This window comes from Nomascus leucogenys, chromosome 7b (assembly GCF_006542625.1).
Source record: "Nomascus leucogenys isolate Asia chromosome 7b, Asia_NLE_v1, whole genome shotgun sequence".
NCBI classification, from domain to species: Eukaryota; Metazoa; Chordata; class Mammalia; order Primates; family Hylobatidae; genus Nomascus; species Nomascus leucogenys.
In genome coordinates, this window is record NC_044387.1 from 14,654,289 (window position 1) to 14,681,845 (window position 27,557).

General features: G+C 53.3%; 1 protein-coding gene across 1 annotated transcript; it reads right to left on the minus strand.

Annotated features, from left to right (window-relative positions):
* Positions 1-1,948: 1,948 nt before the first annotated feature.
* RASD2 (RASD family member 2) lies at positions 1,949-14,651 on the minus strand. The gene is made up of 3 exons (XM_012507677.2): positions 13,982-14,651; positions 8,864-9,143; positions 1,949-4,437 (listed from the first exon to the last, which is right to left on the minus strand). Exons 2-3 carry the CDS (start codon positions 9,132-9,134, stop codon positions 3,908-3,910), a joined length of 801 nt encoding a protein of 266 aa, XP_012363131.1. The 5' UTR covers positions 9,135-9,143; positions 13,982-14,651; the 3' UTR covers positions 1,949-3,907.
* Positions 14,652-27,557: the final 12,906 nt, after the last annotated feature.

Consider the following 27,557-nt stretch of genomic DNA (forward strand, 5'->3'; position numbering starts at 1 on the left):
GAAGGGAATTTTCCTACAATCTTATCCTACCCCTGTCCCAGGGCTAAGAAGACAAGTGTCTTTCTCCTCTGCGGCAGCCCGTCGCTGTCAACCCCATTCCAGGGCAAGGACTGTGGGATGCAGGGAACAAGGAGTGGGGCTAGAGCTGGGGCTGGGGCGAGCGTGTTCTGTTTGGTGATGATTGGAATGTTGTGAGTTATGCAATAGGAATATTAATTCCCTCTAGCAGAGACCATCAGGGCTGCGAAAGGCTATTGGTGTGTATCTGGTCCCGATGCCTTCCTCCCGCCTCCCATTTACTCATGAAGAAAAGGAGGCCTGGGAGGGGACGAGACTTATTTGCAGACCCACAAAGAGAAAGGGAGTGGCAGCAGCAGGCTGGGCTCCAGCAGGACACCGTGGAGGCCTGGCTCTGTGCACCGGCACCCTTGTTATGGTGCAGCGCTGACAGCGATGCAGAAGGTAGCGTTCGCCTCCATGCTTCGTGTGTATGAAAACCAGGATCTAGAAAGTGTCCTAGGGACATGCCTCCCACACTGACCTTCTGTGGCTGGTGTGGGCAAAGGATTGGAGGGGAGCTGGGCTGCTAGATTATCAGAAGCTGGGAGACAGGCCCCAGGTAGGCAGAGGTTAGGAGCCGAGCCCCCAGGTAGGCAGAGACTAGAAGCAGGGTCCCCCAGGTAGGCAGAGGTTGAAAGCAGGGCCCCCAGATATGCAGAGGCTGGGAGCGGGGCCCCCAGGTAGGCAGAGGCTGGGAATTCTCCAGCTCCCCACACTACGGACTTGCTTGGTCTTGCCTCCACCACAGCCTGGCTCTGTTTGTTTTGTGAATGTCTGTGCAGAGGTTGTGGCTTCCCAATGGACAATGTGATTCCCAATGGACCTTACACTGCCTGTCTCTCGACTTCCTTTAGGGCCTGGCTCCCTGATCCTGCTGGTGGCATTTGCTGATCAAAAAAACAGATTGTTTCCACCTCCCAGACGCAAAATCTTTCTTTAGCCAGACGGAGATCAGACAGCCCCTGGTGCTGAATCCCTGATCTGCCACTTCACCAGCTGCGCCATCTTGGACGAGCTATTGAGCTCTCTGAGCCTAAATGCTCAGATGGGGTGAACATGAGTGGGCTTCCCTCAGGGCTGGGTGATAGGATGGCATGAGACCCGCCAGGAAAAACACACAGTGGACCCTCACTGACTTCCTCCTTTCCCTCTGCCCGGGGAAGCCTCTCAGTCCCAGGGGGCACGTTCAGTGTTGGTCAGGGCCCAGACCTTCTCCCTCAGCCTCCACTTGCCATCCCCACCCACAACCTGTCTCACTTCACAGGAAGGCTCAAGCTGTGAGCCCCGCGTGTACTGGGTTCCGTCCAGAATGTAGTCCAACAAATCCACCACACGCAGGTGGGGGCTGTGTCCTGGCCCCTGGGGTGAGTCTAAGTAAGGCTGCCCACGCTTGGCATTTGAGGCCAGATAATTCTCAGTGGGGTGGGGGTAGAGGGGCAGCCTGTGCGTTGGAGGATACTGAATGGTGTCCCTGGCCTCCACCCACCAGATGAGAGTAGCAGCCCCAGCCCCAGGCTTGGAAAAGGTTTCCAGAGATTGCCAACTGTCCCCTGGGGGTGAAATTGCTGCTGTACAGGAACCACGAAGAACTCAGACACGGAGAACCTCCTGGAGCTAATGGTCCACAGGGGCCCCTCCTGCGTGGACACAGACACCTCAGTACACACACCCGGAGGACCCAGGAGGGCCAAGCTGAAGGAGGGCATCACCTTCCATCTGGGGGTCTTATCCCCCTCCCCCCACACTTAAACTTGAAGGAGGACTCAGTGCTGACCCTCAGGGCCAGGGCACACGACAGGTGCATTTTGGGAGGGAAAGGCCAGCTTTGGTCGGAGAGGGGGCACACCTCCTCTTAGAAATACAAAAAATACACATGGGCAAGGACACGGCTTTGTAACAAACCCACTTTTATTGATAGTGTACACGGCGATCCATGGCGGTGGGGCCGTGCCTGGGTGAGAGCGGGCCACACACCGGTGCAGCCAAGGTACCTGGTCTGCTCAGAAGGCTCAGGCAGGGGGTTGGGAAGGGGACAGAGGCAGGGTTGGAGCTGCTGCTTTGAGCACAGACGCAGGCAGGGGCCAAGGCTGGGGTGCAGGTGCAGGTATGCAGAGCTGGGGCCGGAGCATGTGTACATCTGTGTGTACTTGTATATACATGGGCATGGTGTACACAATATCTACAGGGACCCTCACAGACTGATCTAGGGAGAGGGTTGAGGACAAGATGTCCCAAAGCCCTGAAGGCCCCAGGGGCCAAGCATCAAGAGAAGGGGCACATCGTGGTATGTACTGAATGCCCAGCGTTAGCGTGCTTCTGCCACCCACAGACTTGCTGTGTGACCTGGTGGAAGTTACTTACCCTCTCTGAACCTCAGAAAGACCCATTGGATGATCGCTAAGGTTCCTTAGGGCCCTAAAACTTCAATATGTTTAGAGAGATTAAAATACAAAATACACTTGTTAAGAGCTGATGACAAGGGCCTTTGGTTTATGGGTTCAAAACCCACCATGCCTGAGTACATGGTGATACCCAGCATGGCCCAATCCCGGGCACAAGGAGAAGACCCGCCCTGAGCTTTTCTGTCGGACCCCTCCCAGGCTCAGTTCTGGGTCCCAGCTGCTCCTCCCTGCCTCCCCACCGCTGTGTGTGCAGAAGGTGGTGGGGCAGCAGGGGCGGGCAGAGGCCAGGGCTGGGGATCCTCTTGGTTTCCTAGGACACAGTGAACCCAGCACCCAGTAGGTGCTTAATAAATGCTTGAGGAACGAGCACAGTAGAGGACAGCCTGGTTCTAGGTGGAGCTGTACCCTGAATTTGCTAGGGGACAACGGTGGGGCCTGGGGCTCATCATGTCCCCTCCGAGTCTCGGTGGTATCCTCCGTGAAATGGGAGCATTAAAAAAAAGCAGTCCTGGCCTGCCCACCCCACGCTTGTGCAATTGTCTGTAAACCGTGGAGCTCAATGGCAGAGGTCAATGTTTAGCTGCAAACAGGCCATGGAAACCCTGTTTGGGAGCAGAGGAGGAAAGCGTCCCCAGTGGAGGCCGTGGATCTGAACTGGGTGAGGGCCTGGCCAAGGAGGGAGTCACTAGGCTTTTACAGTACAATGATTTCCATTTCTACTACTATACATGACACGAAAACAGCTGCAACCACAACAAAGCACAACTGTCGGGCGGAGGGACCTGGGAGAGGAGGCTGAGGAACGCGGTCAGGAGGTGGGCGTGGTCTAGGAGGTGGGCGTGGTCTAGGAGGTGTGGCCACGCCCCCTTCAAACACACAGACGCCACTGGCTCAATGTCAGGGGCAGCTGGGGGCCAACTTGTGTGTGTGTGCTGGGGGTGGGAGGGGGTGCAGAGGCAGCTGAACCAGAGGGTAGGAGTTGCAGGGCTGGGAGAGAAGTTCTCCCAGCTGCCACCCAAACCAAGCTGGGTGTTATGCCCGGAGAGAGGAGACCTTTCTCATCTGGCCTGCGGTGTCCTTTCCATCCTGAGACTTGTCCCAGGAGGCTCCATATGACGCAGCAATCCTCACCCCTCTGGCATCAACATTTCTTCCAACCCCAGGAGAGGAAGGTGTAACTTGAGTCTCTGCGTAACTCTTGAGGCTGCAGAGATGTGTCCTCCCACAGAGGAGCTGAAACCACCAAGGAGCTGTGGACAAGGGGACTCAGGAAAGCTGTGAGAAGGCAGACGAATGTGCGGAGGCCAGCGCCCGGGGGCCTCCAGCCTGGTGCCTCCAGTCTGGTGTCTGGTGCTGCCGGGCCCTCGGTGGGGGGATGCGCACAGCGGGCATCTGGGGCCACCTCCCTGAAGGCACTGGCCAAGCCCCGCCCCAGCATCCCTCGCTCACTGGATGGTGCACTTGTCCCTCTCACGGGCCTGGCCTTCCCGAAGGACCTTGGCCTTGATGTACTTGAGGTCACTGTTGACGCTGGGGCGGCGGGCGAAGGGCGAGACCATGCCATAGGCGTCCATCTCCTTGACGCGGCGCATGCAGAAGGGCCTGGGGTGGAAGGCGTCACCATACTGCACGGAGATCTTGCGATGCAGGGCGGGGCTCATCTCGTGCGGCAGCTTGGCCATGCTGAAGAGCACGTAGAACATCTCGTCCACGTTGGTGTTCTTCTTGGCCGACACCTCGAAGTAGGCGCAGTTCTCGTCACCCGACACCAGCAGCTCGGCCTCGGTGGTGGGCACCTGGCGGCAGAGCTCGCCGTGGTCGTTCTTGTTGCCACAGATGACCATGGGCAGCTCCGCCGCCTCCTTGGTCTTGTTCTTCAGGCAGGACTTGACCTCCAGGATCTGCTTCTGGAGGCGCTTGACCTCATCGAAGGACTCCCGGTTATCCAGGCTGAACACCAGGATGAAGACATCCCCTGCAGGCAGAGAGCCCAGGTAGTGAGTTCACCGGCCAGCTGCGACCCCTGCCCTCCTCCGGCCACAGAACATCAGCCCTAACAGCTGGGAATCACAGGTGCCCTGAAGCAGTTATGCGGCGTAACTGATTTAACCTACACAGCGACTCTTTGGGGTAGCTGCGATTATTCTCCCCATTTTCCAGAACAGGAAACTGAGGCTGAGAGGGTTGAAGCCCCCTGTTCACAGTCGCATAGCTAACACGTGGACCACTTGGTTCAAATACAGTTAACTCACTTCACATTTCTTTGCAGGGCTGGAGAGTGGTGGGTGACTTGTGTGGACTGTGTTCAGATGATAATAAAAATTATTTCTATGACAGCAGGGGTCCTGTCTGTCTTGCTCAATGCCTAGTTTGCATCTGGCCTCATCCGCTTAGCTGCCAGCAGACTTGGGCAGATCATGAAACCTCTGTAACCTCAGTTTCTCTGTCTGTTTCATGGAGATGAAATATTACCTTGCAGGATAATTTTGAGAGTTATGCAAGATAATGAATGGACAGCGGCACATGCTCAATAACCTCAGGTGTCAGTAATGATGAGAATGAGGGCCTACTGGGGGCCAAGCACTGGGTGTATCCTCCAGGCCCATTGTTCTCTTGATTCCTCACTACGCCTCTGTCAAGGAGATTTTGTTACCTTTGCGTTACAGGTGAGCAAACTGAGGCTCAGAAAGGGTATGCAGCCTGCCCAAGGTCACACAGCTTCCGTGTGGCTAGGCTGAGATTTCTACCTGATTCTGTCCTCACCTAGCTCGTGCCTGGCACCCGGTAGGTGCTCTCTGCTTCTCAAATAAATCATGGGATGAAAAAGCAAGCGCTGGCCTCCAAGGCCCACCCTGCCTCCAGGATAACTCACTGTATCACTCAAGGCAGGGTTGTGAATCTGAAACGGGCTGCTGTGGAGACAGTGGGGCGGTGGGGAAGCTGTCTGGACTGGTGCCTCCATCCTGATTTCCAGCTCTTAATAAGCACCTTCCTCACTTTTGCTTAAACTTTTTTTTTTTTTTTTTTTGAGACTGAGTCTTTCTCTGTGACCCAGGCTGGAGTGCAGTGGTGTGATCTTGGCTCACTGCAACTTCCACATCCTGGATTTAAGTGATTCTCCTGCCTCAGCTTCTGGAGCAGCTGGGATTTACAGGTGCCTGTCACCATGCCTGGCTATTATTTATTTATTTATTTATTTATTATTTTTGAGACAGAGTTTCACTCTTGTTGCCCAGCCTGGAATGCAATGGCACGATCTCAGCTCACAGCAACCTCCGCCTCCTGGGTTCAAGCGATTGTCCTGCCTCAGCCTCCCGAGTAACTGGGATTACAGGCACCCGTCACCATACCTGGCTAAACTTTTGTATTTTTAGTAGAGACGGGGTTTCGCTGTGTTAGCCAGGCTGGTCTCGAACTCCTGACCTCAAGAGATCTGCCCACCTCGGCCTCCCAAAGAGCTGGGATTAACGGCGTGAGCCACTGCGTCCAACCACTTTTGCTCAAACTCTTGATAGCCTTGTGGTATGACAAGATCCCTGTCTCACAGATAAGGAAACTGAGGCCCAGAAGAATCAACAATTGACCCAAATTCTTGAAAAGCAAGCAGTTCCAGCTTCTGGCAGAATGGCTGCCGCCTTCCTCTGCACCCCCAGAGCACATCATTTGCCCCCACTTAATGGCACATGGCACATTCAGAATGGTGTCCAGGTCAAGGGTGTGCTCCAAACAGTGAGCTCGGGCACAGAGAAGGGTTCCATCACCCACTCGTCCTGGTCTCCCCAGGGCCTGGTACACAGTCAGTGTTCACCAAGGCAGGCTGAATGGATAGGAGGTGATGGAGGGAACTGCCGTGTGGGCTCTTCTGAAAGGCACTTGCGAGGCAGCATCAGCTTGGCAACTCTTCCTGCTTGGGATGCCAAATCCCATCCCATTAGGCTAATCCGGGGCCCCTGAGGACTCGCAGCCTTGACATATTCAAATGCGAGACTGTGATGCCAAGCATCAGAGATCGGCCCGTCTGGCAGCTGGAAGAAGAGCTGGCAGTGGAATTAATGGCTTTCAGAATTTCCTGAGCAGCAGGAAAATGAGGTTGAAAAAATGAGGTTCCACCAGGTTGGAAAATGAGGCACGGGTTGGTGTGTGAAAAAAAACAAGCATCAGACAGATGTGCTCAGAATGATATGCGCCATAAAAAAGAGACAGACAAAAATACTCTCCATTGTGGGGATACAAATACGAATGCCAGTGTAGTCACGGAGGCCCGGAAGGCTCCATGCCAAACTGCCAGGGTGGCCACCTCCGGGGAAGGGGCAGGAGCCTGGGATTGGGGACATGGGTCAAAGGGGCATTAGCTTTATCTATAGCGTTTGCAGGAGGGTGTGTTTGTGTATTACTTGTGTCACTGAAAATTAATGCTGAAAATATGCATGTGCTTCCTCTCTACATCTCCCCTCTCCTTCCCTCTGTCATTAGCCTTATTCATAGCAGTGGGTACCCAGTCCCCTCCCCAAGGCTGGGAGGGCTGACACCAATGCAATACCCATGACATGCCGGAAGCTCCCGCCACATGCCTTCTTGCAGTCCTCACGGCCTCCCTGCGGGGTATAAGGTTAAGCCCACTGTGTGGCTGGGGAGGCTGACTCAGACAGGATGCATGTGCCTCTGGTCACACATTTAAGCCAAGAGGCCCAGGGAGGATTCGAACACAGGTCGACCCAGGGCTCTCCTATCTACATGCCCCTTCTCCAAAACTCGGGGTGGAGCGGAGAGCTTGACTGCTGTCTGGGTCAGATGCTCCGAAAAGCCAGCCTGGAAGAGAAAGCACTCAAGGAGGGGGCCACCCCACAGCCTCAGTCTTGGCCTCGAGGCAGTGGCAGGGCTGGGCATGGCATGTGTTTCTCTGTATAGAAGTATCTCAGTTGGGGATTATCTTAATGATGCCCAGAGAGTTGCCTGCTCACTCCTTCTCTTATCCCTGCTCAGCAACTTGAGGGGCATGACTTGGGAAATGATTGTGTAACCCAGAGCAGGCCCACTGCAAATGCTGACACAACAGAAGACTTGGGGATTTATTGTGCACTTACTGTCTGCTCACCAAGCGCCTTACATATATTCATTCATTTAATTCTCACGGTCCCTTTAGGATGAGTGTTGATGTGGTGCAGTTTTACAGATGACAGTGCTGAGACACAAAGAGATAAAATCCCTTGCCTCAAGGTACAAAGCCGGGAAGCAGCGGAACCAGGACTCAGACCCAGGTGCTGGGTCCCGGGCTTGTCCTCTTAGCTACCATGCTAATGCAGTGTAAACAAGGGCACAGCCCCTCAGCTCCATTCACCCCTTCTTCCCCCCAACCTCCCTGTCCCTCCTCACCCTTCCCAGCAGGGCTGAGAGGCTGTGGTAGGGCTTTGTCTGAAAGCACAAAAGCAGACTGCCTTTAGGAGCTGTGCTACCACTGGAGTGAGTTACTTAACCTCTCTGGGCTTCAGTTTCCCCACTTGTAAAAAGGGAATGAATAACTATTTACTGTGAGGGTTAAATAACTACATGCTGGTTAGCCGAGGTGTCTCACGCCTGTAATCTCAGCACTTTGGGAGGCTGAGGTAGGCAGATCACGAAGTCAGGAGATTGAGACCATCCTGACTAACATGGTGAAATCCCGTCTCTACTAAAAATACAAAAAATTAGCCGGGCATGGTGGCACATGCCTGTAGTCCCAGCTACTTGGGGGACTGAGGCAGGAGAATCGCTTGAACCCAGGAGGCGGAGGTTGCAGTGAGCCGAGATCGCGCCACTGCACTCCAGCCTGGATGACACAGCGAGACTCCGTCTCAAAAAAAAAAAAAAAAAACAAAACTACATGCCAAGCTCTGAGAACAGGGCCAGGCCCATAGCTTCTGATAAGTGTCAGCTACTGCCATCACCATCACTATGACTATGACCAAGCCCCCTTCCCTTTGGTGATCACTGCCTGGGTCCTGCCCTTACCTCTCTAGGAGGTGGCAAAGGCCTGGGGTGTGGGAGACTTGAGCCCCGTGGACTGACCGTGGGCCCCGGAGCTCTGGGGGGTCATCTCCCGGAGAAGGAAAGCAGCAGCCAGGGCATCATTCTGTTCCCTAGAAAGGAATATCCCTGGGGCATGCTGGTATCAGCTCCTGATCTGGAAGGCGGCTGCAACAGCCATAAGTAATGGATCCGGAGACTAACAGAATGGAATCGGGGCCCCTGACTTCATCACTAGTTCCAGCACGTGGCAAAACCTCTCTGAGCCTCATTGTGCAAGGATGACGCCTGTCTCAGACGATGGCTATGCAAGTACTATGCAAACTGCCAAGTGCCCAGCACACTCTGCACCCATGCCCTGGCCCTGCCACCCCAGCCCAGGCACCAGTGGGCCTCACCTGTGAGGATGGAGAGCCTGCGCATGGCGGGGAAGGGGTGGTTGCCAGAGGTATCCAGGATGTCAAGCTGGTACATGTCGCCGCGGATGTTGTACACCTTGCGGTGGAAGTCCTCGATGGTGGGTGTGTACTGGTCCTCGAAGCGGCCATTGAGGAAGCGAGACACGATGGAGCTCTTGCCTACCCGAGAGGCGCCCAGCACCACCATGCGGTATGAGTTTTTGGCGGGCACACTGAGTGTGCAGTTCCCGCTGGACAAAGTCTTCATCATGGCTCGGGGCTGCGACAAAGCGAGAATAGCAGGCATCAGGGGACCCCCAACCTGGCCCTGCCACCTCTTGTTAGAGGCCTTGACCTCCTCTCTGGGGCCTCTGTCTAGGTCTGTTTTCTGTCTGTAAAATGGGAACATCAGACGAGGTTCTAAGGGGCCTTGGAGTTCTACCCTCTCATTCATTCATGCCCTCTCCTTTACTCCTTCCTTCATCCACTCACTCACTCAACGTCCGTTCATTCATCCTTTCGTTTATGCAAACACCGGATTCCTGGGATTTGAATCCTTGCCTCGCCTCTAGCTACTGATCTTGGGCAAGTAGCTTAACCTCTCTAGAAGTCACTTTTCTCGTCTACAAAATGAGCCCAATTCATAGAGCTGTTGCAAAGGGCTCGGCACATGGTGAAATCTCAAAAACGGTATCTATCGTGAGAATCCGTTCTTTCCCTGGTTCATCCATCCGGCTTTCCGGGAGCCTGTGATTCTAGGATAAGACATGGGGAAGGCACTAGCATGCATTGCTTAAGCCTGGGGCAGGGGGTGGTTCTGTGGCCATTCAGCCTTCTTGGGAAGAAGGGAAGGCTATGTCCATACCACATGCTCCAAGCCCGATGCCTGGGGTTGCTCCTGCAGCCACCTCAGGAGGACCCACCTTTAGACCTGTGCTCTGCATCTGGCGGGCTCCCTCCACTCCATGACCTGCCCGGATATTTTTGCCTCCCAGGCCCTAGGTGTTTACTTGCCTCCAGGAGACCCAGAGGCCCGGAGTAGAGAATGTGGAATGGGGAATGACCCATGGCTGGCTCAAGCTTCCCTCCTACCTCCAAGGGCTATGGTTCTGGGGCAAACCCAGAGCTTTCTATGGGAGCCTCTTGACCTCATGAAAGAGGCCGACATGGATCCAAGCTCTCGTATAAGCAAACCCGCAGGCTCCACCAGGCTCACCCCAAAGGCTCTTCGCAGCCCAGCCCTCCCTCCTTTCCTACCTCAGCGCCCACCAGAATCCTCGCCCCAGAACCCGACCCCAGTCACCCTAGTCAGTTTGAGCTCTGCTGAGATCAGCCTCCACTCCTTTGCTCATGCCACCCCTCTGCAGAACACCCTCTTCCCCTTATGTTTCAGGGTCTGGCTCAAGTGCCACCTGCTCTCTGAAGGCCTCTCTGATCTCCCCACCCTAGCTGGAATCCCTCCCCTCTCCAGACGAGAGTTTTCCAGCCCCTGAACTGCAAATGGGCACAGGCCTGCTGAAATATCAATCCCCTCGGTCTTCCACAGGCTGCCACAGGTTGTGCAGGTTGGGCACTGCACAAGGCACATGGCTGGGTGGGCAAGTGGGGGCTGCATCCCAGAGGCGGGGGCTGTATCCCAGAGGAAGGGGCATATTGCGTAGAGGAAGAGGTATTGTTTTTAAATTCACACAAAGGGCTGTATGTGCCCAAACTCGGTCCCCACCCCGGGATGCCCCAAGTCGGTTTCCTTGAGTGCCTCGCCCATTGACCCAAGGCGCTTTCCAACACCATCGCTTCCTGGCTATCATGATGCTAAGGTCTGAGATGGCCACTGGAGATGGAGAGATTGCCTGCGTGTGAGTCCCTGGCACACATCTGGATCTGCCCAACTACCAGCCTCTGTGCAGGAAACCGGCTCTCAAAAATACCTTTGTTAAAAGCCCTAATTGATGGTATTTGCCAATTTCCATGGCGTAAATGCTCCCACCATGGTCAATTCTAAGCTACCAATGTGACTTCGATGAATGAATCACAAAGGGACATGCACAATAAGCCAGCTCAGCACACGGCAGACCCCAGGCCTGGAGCCACAAGGACAACAACTGCTGCCACTTGAGCCCATGCAGCGTGCCAAGGCCCCCACTAAGTAGAGACATAATCACAGCTGGCATTCATTTTGCAGCTAAAATATGCCAGAGTGTTCTAAGTGCTGCACACATGTTAACCTATTTCTCCCTTCATAACCCCAGAAAGCAGGTGGTGTTATTCTCCAATTTACAGATGAGGAAACTGAGGCACAGAGAGGTTAAATTCCTTGCTTACAGTTGCACAGCCAGTAACCAGCAGAGGAGAGGTTTGATCCCAGGTGGTCTGCCCCGAGCTCAGAAGGCTACGTGACTAGCCTGCTTGGTTAACAAGGGAGCCTGGGCAGTAGTTCAAGCCTAAGACCCCCACGTCCCCCACCCAGCTCCCAACTAAAGCTGTCTTTGAATTTATCCCACGAAACTGCCATGCCATGACCATAGCAGGGGCTCAATAAATGGTGTGTGCATTCATCAAATGGCAAATGGCTCTGTCTTTGGGTTTGCCTGAAGCCCCCCTCTGGGACCTTCTCTCCTCAGCCTCAACCACCTGACTGGCCCAGGGGCTGTGCTAAGGAGGGCTTTCCTCTAGGGTAGCCCTGATGAGGTGCCCAGGGCATACGTGTGGGAGGCAGGAAATGAGAGAGAGGAGGGTGGAGAGGGGTCTGCCAGACCACAGCAGGGAGCCCTTCTCAGTCTCTGCCAGGGCTGTCTCAGCCAGCCTGGGCCTTCAGCAGAGATGGGGGGAAAGAAGCCCTACCCCATGACAGCCCCCTCCCCAAGTCCTTCTGCAGACAGCTTGACTCTGCTGGTGGTCACTTCTGTCTAAACAGGATGGGAAAGGGGCCAGAAGCTCCCAGGGATAGTATTTGTCTCCATCACTACCCTGCCCAGCCTCCAGCCTAGAGCTTGGTACAGAGGAGCTGATAGCAATGACTGAATGAGCTTCAGGGAGTCAGAGAGAGGAGGCAGGGAGTCAAAGAGGCAGAGAATCAGAGAGAGGAGGCAGGGAGTCAAAGAGAGGAGGCAGAGGGTCAAAGAGGCAGGGAATCAGAGACAGGAGGCAGGGAGTCAAAGAGAGGAGGCAGAGGGTCAAAGAGGCAGGGACTCAGAGAGAGGAGGCAGGGAGTAAGAGAGAGGAGGCAGAGAGTCAGAGAGAGGAGGCAGGGAATCAGAGAGGGGAAGTAGGAAATCAGAGAGACGAGGTGCAGAGAGGCAGGAAATTCAACAGAGACCCCCTAGCAGCACAGGTATCTGAATGCGCATACTGTGACTAGTGACCCCATCACAGGGCCATTCTGAGGACAGGAGGAAGCCAGAAAGTTCCCAGAGCAGAGAGGAGGGGGCACCATCCTGGGGGCACAGTAACCACAGCCAGGAAGGCATCCATCAGCCCACTTGACTGATGGGGATACTGATGCTCAGAGAGGTTAAGTCACTTGCCCCAGTACACACAGCAGATGACTAGCTGGGCTGGGATCAGAACCAGGCTGTTTGGCTCCAAAGTCTGGGCTCTTAACTCTCTGAAAACCCACCCCTGGCCAAAACTGGTCTTTTCCAAAACACTGTCTGTTTCAGTGAAGCCTCAGCTGGCGTCAGGCGGGGGGACACCTCCTGAGACATATTATATTCTCACTCCCTCTCTCCCTGCAGGCAGCGGAGCGGAAAGGGGGCAGGCACCTCCCAGGATTCTCCCCTAGCCCTGCCAGCCACCTCTGAGCAAGTGCACCTGTGGATTCACCACTTCTTCTCCCTTGAGCCTCTCTCCCAGGGCCTGCCTGGAAGATGAAGGGGTCACACGGGCACAGGCAGCAGGACAAGAGTCTGGACGTGTCCTCCCGGTGTATGCCCCAGAGCCTGTTTCACTGCACTGCCCCTCCTCCACACCCCCATGCCTCCTCCATCAGTGCACACTCAGCCTCTTTGGACACGCACATTGCCGTCACTGGCTTCCAGCTGCCACTGTGAGAGTCCAGGGGCTTGGCAAAGCCAACCCCACCACCCTTGGCAGCTCAGGTGGTAGAAGGTAGGCAGGCATCTGCTTCCGGCAGGCCAGCTTTGCCTCTCACCAGCCCAGCAGCCCTGGGCAAATGACTTGGCTTTCTGGGGCTCAGGTTATTCCTCTGTTAATGGTAAGACATAAACCCCCCGTGTGGCCCTGGGCTTCCAATAAGTCTGGAGGCTGACCCAGCTCCTGACCTGCAGCAAACCCAAACACATGATGGGTTCTTTTCTTCGTGGCACTTTATCTTGGCAGCCGTGGGGCTGCCTAGAGCAGCCTGGTGAGGCTGGACTGGAATGCAGGTGCAGGTCTTGCAGGGACCCCATCTTGTCTCTGACACCACGGGAGGCCTGATTCACCGGCTCCTGACCTGGCTGCTCCCTCCCAGCCTGGCTTCCCACCTTCCAACATCCCCTGTCATCCTCCCAGTGCTGGGGACAAGGGGAGGGGAGGGCACAGAGAGGCCTCCAGAGCTGCCTTCCGGGCCCTCCAAGACAGCTAAGTACAGGAAACCCCTCCTGGGAAGGCAGTCATCCAGGAAACTCACTCTGCACCAACCCAGAAAAAGCTCAAGAACTCTGGATAAGGAAGGAGCTTCTTAATCTTCCTTCCCCACCTCCAGGTAATGCAGGCTGCAGCCAGCTCCAGAAGGGACAGGAGTGTTTGGAGAAGTTGACTGTCTTCCCTGAGCCCCAGTTTCCTCCTATTTAAATGGGCTATTACTCCAGCTCTTTAAATGGAAAGCCTCTGGCACCAAAACTAGCACATAGTAGAAGCTCAATAAATCTTTCTTTCCTGAGATTAAGTAAAGGGTATAGCACTCAGTTCGACATATATAGTAGGTGCTCAACGAATTTAATTTTCTCTAGGTACGTAAAGTTGCCAGACGATCCCGGCACATAGTAGGTGCTCAACCAATTTCACTTTCTCTAGTCATCTAAGGAATCACTGAGCTTTCCTCCTTCAAGCCTCTACCCTTTCTTCCCGGCTGCTCCACTTCCCCCAGATCCCCAGCTCTGTTGGGGCGTCTCCTACCTGGGAATGGCGGGCCGGGCCTCTGGCACGGCTCGGAGAGCTGCCTGGAAGCGCCGGGAGCTGCGGGGAGCTGCCTGCTGCTCCAGCCGCCGAGCCTCCCAGAGTCTGTGGTGGCTCCCGGGTCACTGCGCGGGGATCCTCCCCTGCGCTGCTCGGGACGCCGGGCTGGGCGCGGCCGGGCAAGGAGGCGCAAGGGGCAGGTGCCCCATGGGTGGGCTCCGAGGGCTCAGCGGGGCCCGGGCAGGGGGCGGGCTCCGGCTCGCCGCCGCCGGCCCTGCCCTGCCCCGAGCCGGGGGCCTCCTGCTGAGCCAGGTGCCCGGAGGCTTGGGGACGTCCGATCCGGGGGTCCCCGCCTGGGGCTCTGGGGCTGGGGGCAGAGAGGTAGGGGCGACTCCGGTGACGAAGGAGCAGCCCCTAGAGACTTGGGGAGGGGGGTCCTTTGGAGGTGACTGTGGGTGCGTGTCCCTGGTGGGCGAACCCTCCTGGTCGCCTATGCCACCTTCTCCGCCTGCCCCAAAGGGGGTCGCTCGGATGGGGGGGTATCGGGCTGCCGGGCTCGGCCGCGGCCGCCTCCTCTGCCTGCGGCTCTGCAGCTCTCCCCGCGCCGGAGGGACGGCTTCTTTCTCCCCGCGCGGCGACGCCAGCAGCTGAAGGAGGAGCAGGGCGCTCTGCTCTGCGCGCGTGTGGGAGGGGGCCTTGAACGCCGCCCCAAGGTTTCGCAGTTCCAAGTTAGCACCAACCCGGCTCCTCCTCCTTCACCTCCTCCTGTCCCCAGATGAGGAGAACTTTGTGTGTGGCCCTGGGTTCTCCCTCCTTCCCCCTCTCGCAGGAAGATGCCCCACTGTCACCCACAGAGCGAAGAGGTCGCTGATCCCTCCGAAAGGTGGCAGAACCCCAGGCTCCTGATGGCGGTCCCAGCGGCGCCCTCCCGCGCCCCTGCGAGCGTCGCCCACCAGCTCCTTCGGCCCCCCGCGAGCAGCGCCTCCCGCCGCCCAGCGCCAGCGTCTGCCCTCCGGAGCCCGCTCGCCCCGCCCCACCCCGGCGCCCCGCCTCGCCCCGGCGCCCGGCCAATGGGAGGCGGGTCCCGCGGCCCGGCCCAGCCCATCCCTTTCACCGCCTCCGGGGCGCCGCGGTCTGCGGTTCCGCGTGTCCGGGCGCGTGGGGCCGGGGCCGCTGGGCGCGCGCACCTTGCCCGGAAGGCGGCACGGGCCTCGGAGGCTGACGTCTGCGCACGCGCTCACACGCACGCCCGGCCTGGCCGCAGGTGACTCGCATGGGGTCCGGCCGCCTGCCCACTCGGCCGAGGTCCCCAGCGGCTTGCGCCCGGCCAGGTCGAGCGCGCCACGGCTCCAGCGCCCTCCTCCTTCGCGGAAGTCCCCGGGTGCCCTCCCAGGTGTCCAACCTGCCTGTCCCAGCCGCCGCCTCCCTCCCGAGGTCACGGTGCCCACGGGACCCTGCGGACTGGCACATGGGCCATGCACGTGTCGCCCAGAGGGGCGGGGAGTCACCTTGGCTTAGTGGCCAGAGGTCTTCGAGGCATGCGAGTCTCAGAGATCACGGCCGACGGGGACACACCAGGTGCCTTGAGCATTGCCTCTCCTGCCTGCATTCTCCCTCCCCACCTTTAAATGACGGGCTTGACCTAGGCCAGACATCGGGCCTTCTCACTGGGCCATATCTCCACACCACTTATTACTTAAAATTTTTTTTAATATCAGATCCACTTTCCCCACCCCTTAAACACATTTTTTTTAGAGAATCATTATATCACTGCCTTAAATGGGAAATCAGTATCACTTGCCATAAATAGAAAGTAAGAGTTAAAATAAGCACAGTGAAAACAAAGCAAGGTTATTACATTCTAGCTGGAAACCATGGCCTGCCAAGGCTTGAGATGTGCCCTCAGTGAAAAAGGGAGATTGGCAAGGTTTGGAGAGGTGTTAAATACCCATTAGCACCTAACAGAGACTTTCTCCTTCACGTAACAGGAGGCTTAAAAGAGAATGTTCTCATTGTGTGATACAGCAAAGGGATGCGATGCTGTGTCTATGTCCCTCAGTTCCAGATCCCTGGACCTCAGGGATGTCTGCCAGCCTCACCCCCAACCCAGATCTGGCCTCCCTACCTCATGAGAGGCAGCAGGGGTCTGGGAGGGCACCTGAGGGGCCAGCTCCATTGGCTGAGGGACTGGCGTTCAAGTCCTGTCTCGGTAGCTACCTAGATATCTGACCCTGGGCCATCATGAAAAGTCTCTGGGTCCTGGTTGTGCCATCTCTAAAATGGGTATGATATTGATGGGTCCACAGAATGACAGAAGTACTAAAATGGCCTGGGGCTTTGAATATGGAAAGTGACTTGCTTTGCTTGTCTCTGTAACATCTTGAGATTCTCCAGGAAAGTTAACCAGAGAGGATGGGGCAGGTGGGGGTGGAGGGTGCAGTACCTATACTACCTGATTGTGTTTAATGCCCCAATTTAGGCCACAGAGGGTCTAAGGGGATGTGCCCAAAGTCACCTGGTGGCGAGTGGCAGGATCGCAGCCTGGTGCATTTTCCACGTCCAGACTTTGCCTCTGGGAACTGGCTTCAGCCCGGGAGAGGGTTTGTGCCGGGCATGACACACAGAGGCTGTGAGCCTTGAGCTGGCAGTGAACTTGGCAGTGGGAGGTGAGCAGGGTGGCACGCCTCACCTGGAAGGCTGGGGTCAGGAAGACTCAGGTCACTGGGCCAGCTCTGCCACCCCCATCACAGAAATGTGGCAGACGGCCCAGGAACCAATTGCTCCCTGCTTCTGCAGAGTTGTTCAACAGAATGGGTCATGCCCCACTGACCATATCCCCGTCGCGAGGGGAGCTGCACGTGGAGTGAGAAGCCTGGGAGGTCGACTTGCCCCAGCCTCTGTCTTCTGCTCCTGCCCTCCCCCACTCCTGGTATGGTACGGCTCAGTCAATAAGCAAGTACACATAAGGGATCAAGTGATGCCCAAGGAAGCTTTGTGTAGCAACAGCGTACTTCTCACATGTGCCTATTTTCCCCTTCCCGCCTCCCCACCCACTTGCTTCATCATCGCTCATCAGACCCTTTGTCATAGCTGCCCCCTTCGTCCCTGGGCTCCCTGTCACCCTCTCTCTCCCATATAACCTGTGACCATTTTAGCCCTGTTCTAAAACTGCCACCTCCTGCTCAAGAGTTTTCAAGGGTTCCCCATTGCTTAAGATATAAAATCTTGGGCCGGGTGTGGTGGCTCACGCCTATAATCCCAGCACTTTGGGAGGCCAAGATGGGAGGATCACTTGAGGCCAATAGTTTGAGACCAGCCTGGCCAACATAGCAAAACCCTACTACTAAAAATATAAAATATAATAATTTTATACTAAAAATATAAAAATTACCCAGGCGTGGTGGCGTGCGCCTGAAATTCCAGCTACTCGGGAGGCTGGGACATGAGAATTGCTTGTACCCAGGAGGCAGAGGTTGCAGTGAGCCAAGATTGTGTCACTGTGCTCCAGCCTGGGCAACAGAGCAAGACTCTGTCTCAAAAAAAAAAAAAGAGATATAAAATCTAAAATCTAAATTCCTTATCCTAGCATCCAAGGCCTCCAACCAGGACGTGATTCTCACCATGCCCTGCGCCCAACCTACATTCCAGCAAAATCGAATCACTTCCAGATCTCTAAAGAAGAGAGGCTTTCCCTCCTCTGGGCTTGTGTATGCTGGTTTCTTATCAGGGATACCCTTTCTCTATATTTACCCATCAAACTCCTACACATTCTTCAAAGCACTGTGTCCACACCTCTCCCCACAAAATTTACTCCCAGCCTTTCTAACGGTATGAATCTCCTCCTCTGGGCTCCCACAGCACCAAAGCCTGGCTCCTGTGCTGTGAGTAACTGGTCTTCTCTTTAAGCCTCAGTTTCTTGGCCTGTAAAAGTGGGTGTTACAATAGTAGCTGCCTCGTGGAGTTGTTGGGAGGATTAAAATAAACTGCGAAGTGCTTCACACATAATGGCCTTCACCATGATTACTTCCTCCATAGCCGGTGTTACTTCCTGCCTCATATTTTGGACACATGCCTCGTCACCCCCCATTAGTATGTGAGCTCTTTAGAGTGGGGACCGAGCCTGATTCATCCTTGTATTCCCACATCATTAAGGGCAGCATCTCACACATTGTAAGTTTTTAATAAATGCTTATTGAATTGTGTTCAGCCAAACAGTCTCAGAGCAGAAGAAACGTACAAGCTCTCCTAGGACACAGGGAAGGGTGGACAGACATAGTGAAGCAGTTTCATTTAGTCCTCCTAACAGCCCCACTTACAGAAGGGGAAACTGAGGTTCAGGGAGACTGTTCGAAACCAGGCAGCTAATGAGAGGCTGAGCTGGGGTCCAAGAGAAATTATTCCAATAGGAAAAAAAGCACACGTCAGGCTGCTTTTCTAGAACAGCAGTTTCTAACGCTGGCGGCACATTAGAATCACCTAGGGGAGCTTTTAAAAGATATCAGAACACAGGCTCCCCACTCAGAGACGCTGATTTAATTGCTCTGGAGTTGGATTTCATCACCACACGATTTAAAGCTCCCCTAAGAAATTCTAATGTGCACCCAGGGTTGCTAGAGCAGTTATTCTCAAAGTGTGCTCCCTGGACCAGCAGCATCAGCATCATCTGGGACTTGTTGGAAATGCAGAATCTCAAGCCTCACTCTAGGCCGGTGAACCTGAAGCTCTGGGAGTGAGGCCAGGCCACCTGGTTTTAAGCAGCTCTCCTGGTGATTCTGATGCAAGCCAAAGTTGGAGAAGCACTGGCCAGAAGATTGAAGTTGGCGATACCATAGAGATCATGTGGCCCAGCCTTCCTGTTTTGTAGACAAAGAGACGGGGCTCACGCCTGTAATCCCAGCACCTTGGGAGGCCAAGGCAGGCAGATCGCAAGGTCAGGAGATCGAGACCATCCTGGCTAACACGGTGAAACCCCGTCTCTACTAAAAATAGAAAAAATTAGCTGGGTGTAGTGGCAGGCACCTGTAGTCCCAGCTACTCGGGAGGCTGAGGCAGGAGAATGGCATGAACCCAGGAGGCGGAGCTTGCACCACTGCACTCCAGCCTGGGCTACAGAGCAAGACTCTGTCTCAAAAAAAAAAAAAAAAAAAAGAGATGGTTTGTGTCTTGACCAAGTTCAACACATGCTCATGACAGGCTCAACACATGCTCAACACATGCTCATGACAGCATTCTTTCCTGCTGAATGCACCATCCCAGACTACACAGCCTCTAACTGAGTCTCTTGCCTTGGCAGTCCTGGGCATCTGTGCCAGCCTTGAACTTCAGCAGAGGTCAATGGGTCACCAGCTGCATAAGCTCAGCTGGACTGGGGCACCGGGTCAGGTGCCAGTCAGTACAGAGGGCAGATAGCCGGAACAGGCTGGCACCTCATCTGGCATTCAGGGCCTCGCCAAACATCCCTGAAGGCAGACTGGCAATGACATGGGAGGAGGGGTGCCCCACCAGGCCAAAGGTCAACAGGAGCACAGCTGAACCAGCCCCACCCTGCCCCCGGTGCATCTGACCACTTCTGCTCCTGCTGCCCCTCCCCCCACCCACTGTGCCAGATGATCTGAGCAAGCCCCAACTCAGTCAGGAGCCTGGGTTCTAATCCCAGCTAAACAGAAGTTTGCTATGTGACCCTTGAATGGGCCACTTAACCTCTCTGACCCTCATTGCCCGGCATTCTTCCTCCCCTCCTTTATGCTCCAGCCAAAGAGACTGACTTATAGTTCCCTGAGCTTGCCAGGCTCTCTGTACCCTAGGTCTTTGCACATGCTGGAGCCTGTGCCTGAGGGGCCGCTCATCTCTGGATTGCCGGCAGGCTCCTAGTTTTCCTTCTGGAATCAGGCATCACTGCCTCCAGGAAGTCTTGGTTGCTCTCTCTTCTGTGCTCCATGGAGCTGCCTTACAGAAATCTTTTGCTTTTGGATTCAACCCTCACTGTCTGAACTCTTGTTACTCATATCTGAAACTTGGGGTTCCAATAGATTCGGATAATGCATCATCGTTTACTCTCTGAACTTGCTATGTAAACTTTTTTTTTCTTTTTTTTGGAGACAGGGTCTTGCTCTGTAGTTCACACTGGAGTGCGGTGTCGTGATCATGGCTCACTGCAGCCTCAACCTGCTGGACTCAAGCGATCCTCCCACCTCAGCCTCCTAAATACCTAGGACTACAGGCACGCGCCATCACACCCGGCTAATTTTTTAATTTTTTGTAAAGACAGGGTCTTGCTATGTTGCCCAGGCTGGTCTCAAACTCCTGGGCTCAAGCGAGCTTCCCGCCTCGGCCCCCCAGTGTGTTGAGATTACAGCTGTGAGCCACTGCATCCGGCCAGAGCTTCCTATGCAAACTCTTGATGTCCAGAATCAACATCCAAATAGGTTTGAAAAGCATGTAATAATCTGTCATGGTGTCCTCGCCCTCTTGAGAGGAGAGGTGGTACTTCTCACTTAGTGGGCAGTAAAAGTTGGATGAATGAATAAATAGTGGTCAGTTTCTTCCTCTGTCCAACAAGAATGTTGGGTGCTCTCTGAGACCCATCCGAGTCTACATTCCAAGCTGGTTTAATCCCACCATGGGTGATTCAGGTGCCTTCCAGCCCATATGTTGTTTTTATGCAAATAAAAGAAAGGTTCCTTTTCCAGGCAGAGGCAGCCCCTCTTTAAAGCTCTCAGCTTTGAGGGGAAAGGCACAAGCTATTTCCTCAGCTGAGTGCCCTTGAGCAGTGAGCAACCTACACAACCATACAGGGCAGCCCTTTGTGACTTCATCTAGTCCTTGAGAATGCACCACAGAATATTTTTGCAGTGAACTATGATGACTGTGATCAATCAGGTTGGGCCAAGCTGAGTGGGCAGCCAGGAGAGAATGAGCTAGAGTGGACCAGAGGCTTGCAGTCATAATGAGGACCATTCATGGAGCCCCCACTCTTTGCAGGCACCGGGTGGGTCCCTGTAACTACATGGACCCATTTTAGCCAGACCACAACCTTATGTGGAGAAGCATTATTAGAGTCATTTGTAGATGAGAAAACTGAGGCTGACAACACCTGAGCAAGGAAGCAACAGAGCTTGAACTAAGTCTGCCTGATAGCAACAGCTGCCTGGGCTAGGATCTGCTCTCAGATACAGCTGCCTGTGTGTATGAAAACGCTCATGATCCCCATGGAGGCTACCTGTGAAGCGTGTAGGGCAGGGTTCTTGTTTCTGTTTTACAGGTGGCAGAACTGACACTCAGAGACATTCCACAACTTGCCCAAAGTCACTTGACTAGTTAGAGGCAGAGCCTGGACTTAAAGATATCTGGGTGTTTGAACAACTATCCTTCGATCTTTTTTTATGATGCCCTGTTGTCTTCTTAAGACTTGGACTGCATCCTCCATCCAATGTCATCATCACCATCATTACCATCACTATCACCATCATCACCATCACTATCACCATCATCCTCATCATCACCATTGCCATCATCACCACCATCATCATCACCATCATCACCACCATCATCATCACCATCATCATCACCATCATCACTATCATCATCATCACTGTCATCATCATCATCATCACCATCATCAACCTCACCGTCATCACCATCTACATCACCATCATCATCCCCATCATTCCCATCATCACCATCATCATTATCACCATTATCATCGCCACCATTATCACCACCATCACCACCATCATCATCATCACCATCATCACTATCACCATCACCATCATCACCATCATTATTACCATCACCACCACCATCATCACCATCACCATCAGCATCATCATCATAGCCATCATCATTGTCGTCATCATCATCATCTCTGAAGCCTATGGACCTTTTGCTCCTTTTTAGGTGTTTATTGGGTCCCTTGGCCTGGGCCCAGTGTGGTCCAAATGGAGACACAAAGGCAACACAACTTCCTTCAGCTTTCTCCCTTCAGACAGGATTTGACAGGTGTCTCCTCCATCCTCTATCACATCTGATCCTTCCAACAGCCCTGGGAAACACGCAGAGCAAACTACTATGTGGGAGAGAAGCTGAAGCAGCAAAGGTTCCATGGCAATGGAGGAACAATAGGCCTTCTAGCCTAACATTTACCAACTGCTCTCCTTATGCCAGGCTCCAGCTGGAGAGGCAGGCCCCGTTCTCAGTCTGCTACAAAGTTAACTCTTTTAGCTTTCTGAGCAACCATATGAGGAATGTCTTATTATCCCCATTTTCCAGACAAGGAAACTGAGGCTCAGATGGGTGAAGTAACTGTGCAAAGGTCACTCAGCAATAATTGGTGGAACTGGGATTCTTAGTCTGTTTTTTGGACTCTGGAGTCAGTGCTCTCTCTGCTACAGGAACCACCTCCCATGAAGCTCCCTGGTGGTAACACCTCCTGTTTCTGACCTGGAATCTTCTGTGGTCCCTTTAACTGGAGGGCACTGAAGACCCTGGGAATTAGCACAACCTTCCGGATTCTGGCAGCAGCTGAGCTGCTGGCCTGACACCTGTTGTCTACAGAGCAGGTATCTGTAAGCCCTCAATTTAAGAGACACTGGGAGACCAGGCTCCCAGAGGCTTAGCCGAACTCTGTGTGACTTGGTAGCTCAGCCCCAGGTTCCATCTCCATTTCTGGTGTTACTAACTGGAAGCAATGGGACAGAGGTGCCTTTGCCCTTGCCTCTTTCTTGGACACCTTATCCCCGCTCCCCATCACCATGGTCCACTCCTTCATTTACCCCTGAGTGCCAGGTGTAGTCGAAAGGGCACAAGCTTGGCCACCACACAGACCCAGGTTCAAATCCTGACTCTGCCTCTCACCTTATCTTGGCCTTGGACAAGCTAGCTCTCTCTGAGCCTCAGTTGCCTCATCTGTCAAAACGGGCTGTTGTGAGGAGTCATTCACTCCATCATTCAGTCATTCAACAAATACTTACAGAACACTGGGCCGGGAGCCAAGCAGTACTTCGGGGAGTGTGGCACTACCCCAGAGAAGCTTTCAGTCCAGCAGAGAAAGCAGAGAGCCTAAGGTCTGAGGGATGCATTCAAGTTAACCCAGCTAAGAGACAGGGAGACTGCATCAAGCAATGGGGACAGTACATACAAAGACCTGGAAGAGAAAGAGCAGCCTGTTTGAAAACACTGAAATAGACCTAGATTCGTTGGAAATCAGAGAGAGGGAATAGAATGCAAGATGAGGCTTGAGAAAAAGCAGGGACCAGATGCACCTAGCACAGCACTTGGCACACAGTAGGCCCTCAATAAATGGGAGCTGCCTTCCCCTGAGGCCACAGCTGAACCCCAAGCCCCAGGTGCAGGCTGCTGATGATGGAGGACGGGAGTCTATTTCCTCTCTTGATCAGCATCCAGCACTTCTGCTAATGCCACATAATACAGTGGGCTCATTACCTCAGAATGCTGAGCTGGGGAGATGGGGGGCAGAGGTTTGCCAACTACCTCTGATCTGCCAGAAATAGAATCCAATGTTCCAGGATGCTAATGACTGTGGCCTTGGTGTATTTCTCTTTCCTTTTAGTGGTCTCCAGTTGATGGAGTTGTTTGATGAAGAGGAAAGCAGCATAGTGGAAGAGAGGCAGAGTCAGCGGCACCAAACACTGGCTTAAGCTCTAAGCTGATGTATGATGAGCCTCACTTTAGGCACCAAGTGTGTGTCCATGAAGTTGTGCATAGGTCAAACCTGTGTCATTCGTATCTTACTTTTTTTCTGGGCTCCACAATCCCATCAACTTCCGACGGAAGTTTGTCTGCAAGTATGGCCACTGACGATGCCTCCCAAGAGATGGAGTTTATTTTCTCTGCACTGGAGTCTGAGATAATGTGGGACATGCTTTGACCAATAGAATGTGGCAAAAGTGAGGCTATATCAATTCCAGGCCTGGGCCCCAAGAGGCCTGGAAGTGGCTGGGAGCAGTGGCTCATGCTTGTCATCCCAGTGCTTTGGGAGGCTGAGGTAGGAGATCATTTCAGTCTATGAGTTTGACACCACCCTGGACAATAAAGCAAGATCGCATCCCTAAAAAAAATTTTTTTTTAAATTAACCGGTTATGATAGTGTGTACCTGTAGTACTACCTACTCAGAAGGCTGAGGTGGGAGGATCACTTGAGCCTAGGAGTTTGAGGCTGCAGTGAGCTATGGTTGTATCACTGCACTCCAGCCTGGGCAACAGAGCTGGACCCCATCTCAAAAAAAGAAAAAAAAAGTGGGGGGTGCCTGGAAGCTTCTGCTTTCACTCTCAGAGTCCAGCTACCACCATGTAAGGAAGTTCAGGCTGTCCTGACAGAGGGAAAGACCATGTGGCAAGAAAGGCCATGTGGAGAAGAACTGACCACCCTTCTAGAACCTTCTAGCCACCAGCTGAATGCAGCTGTCTGCATGTCCAGCCATGATCATGTGGAGCAGGAGCCTTGCCCAGCTTACCACAGAATCATGGGAAATCATAAAAATGATTGTTTTACACCATCAAGTTTTGAAATGCTGGCCTAGTGTAGTGGCTCACGCCTGTAATCCCAGCATTTTGGGAGGCCAAGGTGGGTGGATCACCTGAGGTCAGGAGTTCAGAATTAGCCTGGCCAACATAGCGAAAACCCATCTCTACAAAAAATGCAAAAATTAGCCAGGAGTGTTAGCGCATGCCTGTAGTCCCAGCTACTTGGGAGACTGAGGCAGGAGAATTGCTTGAACCTGGGAGGCAGAGGTTGCAGTGAGCCAAGATCATGCCATTACTCTCTAGCCTGGGCCACAGAGTGAGACTCCGTCTCCAAAAAAAAAAAAAAAAAATGTTTTCGGATGCTTTGTTATATTACAAAAGATTACAGAAATAGATCCTTTTGCTTTGTTTCTGTCTTGTAACCTTCAGTTTTGACCAAAACATCTGCGAATGTACAGGTTCATCAAGTTCCAGAAAAAAAACTGGCTTATTCTGGGTGAACCACAGACATCCAGGGAGTCATTTTTTCATCCGCTTTTTGTTTTCTATCAAATATGCCTTGTCCCTGCTGTCTCAGCCTCGTTCCACCCCAGTAAGTCCTGTGATCTTTGTTAATCCCACTCCTCCCCCAGGATCCTGGCTCAATTTTGGAGAAAACGTACAAGCCCCATGAGTTTCTGACTCCCTTCCAGCATATTCTTAGCATGTGTCCTAAGCAGGGACTTTACGCCTTCTAGATCTTTCAGAAACTACAAGACACATGAATCATTCTCTTGCTGATATCAACCACCATTCATGACACAATGAAGGTGCAGATGAGCTAAAAGCTTTACTGCCTCCTCTCTTGCAGGGCACGGGGTGGGAGGACACCTGCCCTGGGAGTCCCCAAGGAACCTGGAGGGCTCTCTGGCCCTACCTGGGACTGGCACACTCTTGTAATCCTGAATTTGACCACTCCACAGATGTGCCTCCAGTAGAGGTGGAAGCCTGGTGAGAGAGCAAGCACTGCCAGGCCTCAGAGAGGGGACTCTAGATCCAAAGACCCTGCTCCCAGTCTCCCAGCTGAGCTTCATTTGCAAACTGTTCCCTGCCTGGCTCAAACTCACACCCCAGCCCCATGAATACCTGCTTCATGGAATGTTTTGATGGATGAATGGATGGGTAGATAAACCTCATGAGTGAATGGTGGGACAACTGAAGAAATAAATGAAAAGGTAAATGAATGAATGGAGATCAAATGAGTGCTACCATTAATGATTTATAAAACTTGCAAGGTCAACAGGCCCTGCCTAGATCCAGATACACTTCAACCACAACTTCTGCCTCTCTGCTGAATGATGGGGCCATCTCACTCTCTGAGAACCAAAACAAGTCTCCTAGCCACTTTCTCCGCTCCTTCTAAAGCTGCATCAATGAGGATTAGGATTAGTCAACTGCAAGCCACAGAAAACCCCAAATAAAAGTAGATTAAACCAATTTACTTTTCACTCAGGTAAATTTCTCACTCAGCTAAATGAATTCTGAAGGTGAGATGACTTGTGCTTCACAGGGTCAGAGACCCAGGCTGCTTCTGGCTTTCTGTGCCAGAATTCTGGGGATGTGGCCTCATCCTCACGGTCCAAGATGGCTGCTTAAGTCCACCCATCACTTCTCAATCCAATGAGCAGAGGAAAGGGCAGCAGAGGGGACATCCTTTTTCTCTAAGGATACTTCCTGGAAATTGGCCAGAACTGAGTCACATAGCCACACTGGACTGCAAAGGAAGCTGGGAAATGTGGCCTTTACTCTAAGTGACCTCACACCCAGCTAAATTTAGGGTTCTGTTATTAAGGAAATAGAGTAGAATTTATACTAGGGGTCATCCAGTAGGCTCTGCCACACAACAGCTAAAGGAGCCATCTTACTGGGGACCTACCTCAGCCCACATTCTGTCCTGGTGACCCATTTTTGTTTTTGCTTGTTTGTTTGTTTTTCATTTGTGTGTGTGTGTGTGTGTGTGTGTATGTTTGAGACAGAGTCTCACTCTGTCACCCAGGCTGGAGTGCAGTGGTGTGATCTCAGCTCACTGCAACCTCCACCTCCTGGGTTCAAGTGATTCTCTTGCCTTAGCCTCCTGAGTAGCTGGGATTACAGGCGCCTGCCACCATGCCCCAATAATTTTTTGTATTTAGTAGAGACAGGTTTCGCCATGTTGGCCAGGCTGGTCTGGAACTCCTGCCCTCAGGTAATCCGCCCTCCTAGGCCTCCCAAAGTGCTGGGATTACAGGTGTTAAGCCACCGTGCCCAGCCCTGGTGACTCATTTTTGTCTGTCTGCTATGAGCATCTTAGAGGCAGGAGACTGTCTTAATCATGTGCATATTCTCAGTATCCAGAGTAGGTTCTGGCACATAATAGGTGCTTATTCATTCAGTAAACAGAAACATATTTAAGCACCTATTATGTGTTGGGCATGGATCTAGGTGCTGAGAATAGAATGGTGGACAACAGAGACAAAACCCTGCTCTCAAGGAGCTGATGTTCTAGAGGGAAGAGGTAATTAATCAAATAGCTATAAAACAGAATATAATACAGTAAATAGCATATAATAACAATATAAAGTCAGGGAGTGATTGGTGCTATGAAGGAAAATGGTGCAGGCTCAGGTGTGTGAGAGGGTGATAGGGGAGCTGTTGGGGACAGGTGGTCAGGGAGGTGACACTGAAGCAGAGCGAAGCAGGGGTTGGGCCAGGTGGGCATGGCAGTAGGAAGAGCATCCCAGGCAGAGGAACAGCAAGTGCAGATGCCCCGAGAGGGCCTGTGCTTGGTGTGTTCAAGGAAAAGCAGCAACGCTCCTAAGATTGTGAGCAAGTCATGAAAGAAATGAAAGAAAGAATGAATGGGCCGGGCATGGTGGCTCACGTCTATAATCCCAGCACTTCGGGAGGCCAAGGCGGGAGGATCACCTGAGGTTGGGAGTTCGAGACCAGCCTGGCCAACATGGAGAAACCCTGTCTCTCCTAAAAACACAAAATTAGCTGGGTGTGGTGGTGCATGCCTGTAATCTCAGCTACTCGGGAGGCTGAGGCAGGAGAATCGCTTGAACCCGGGAGGCAG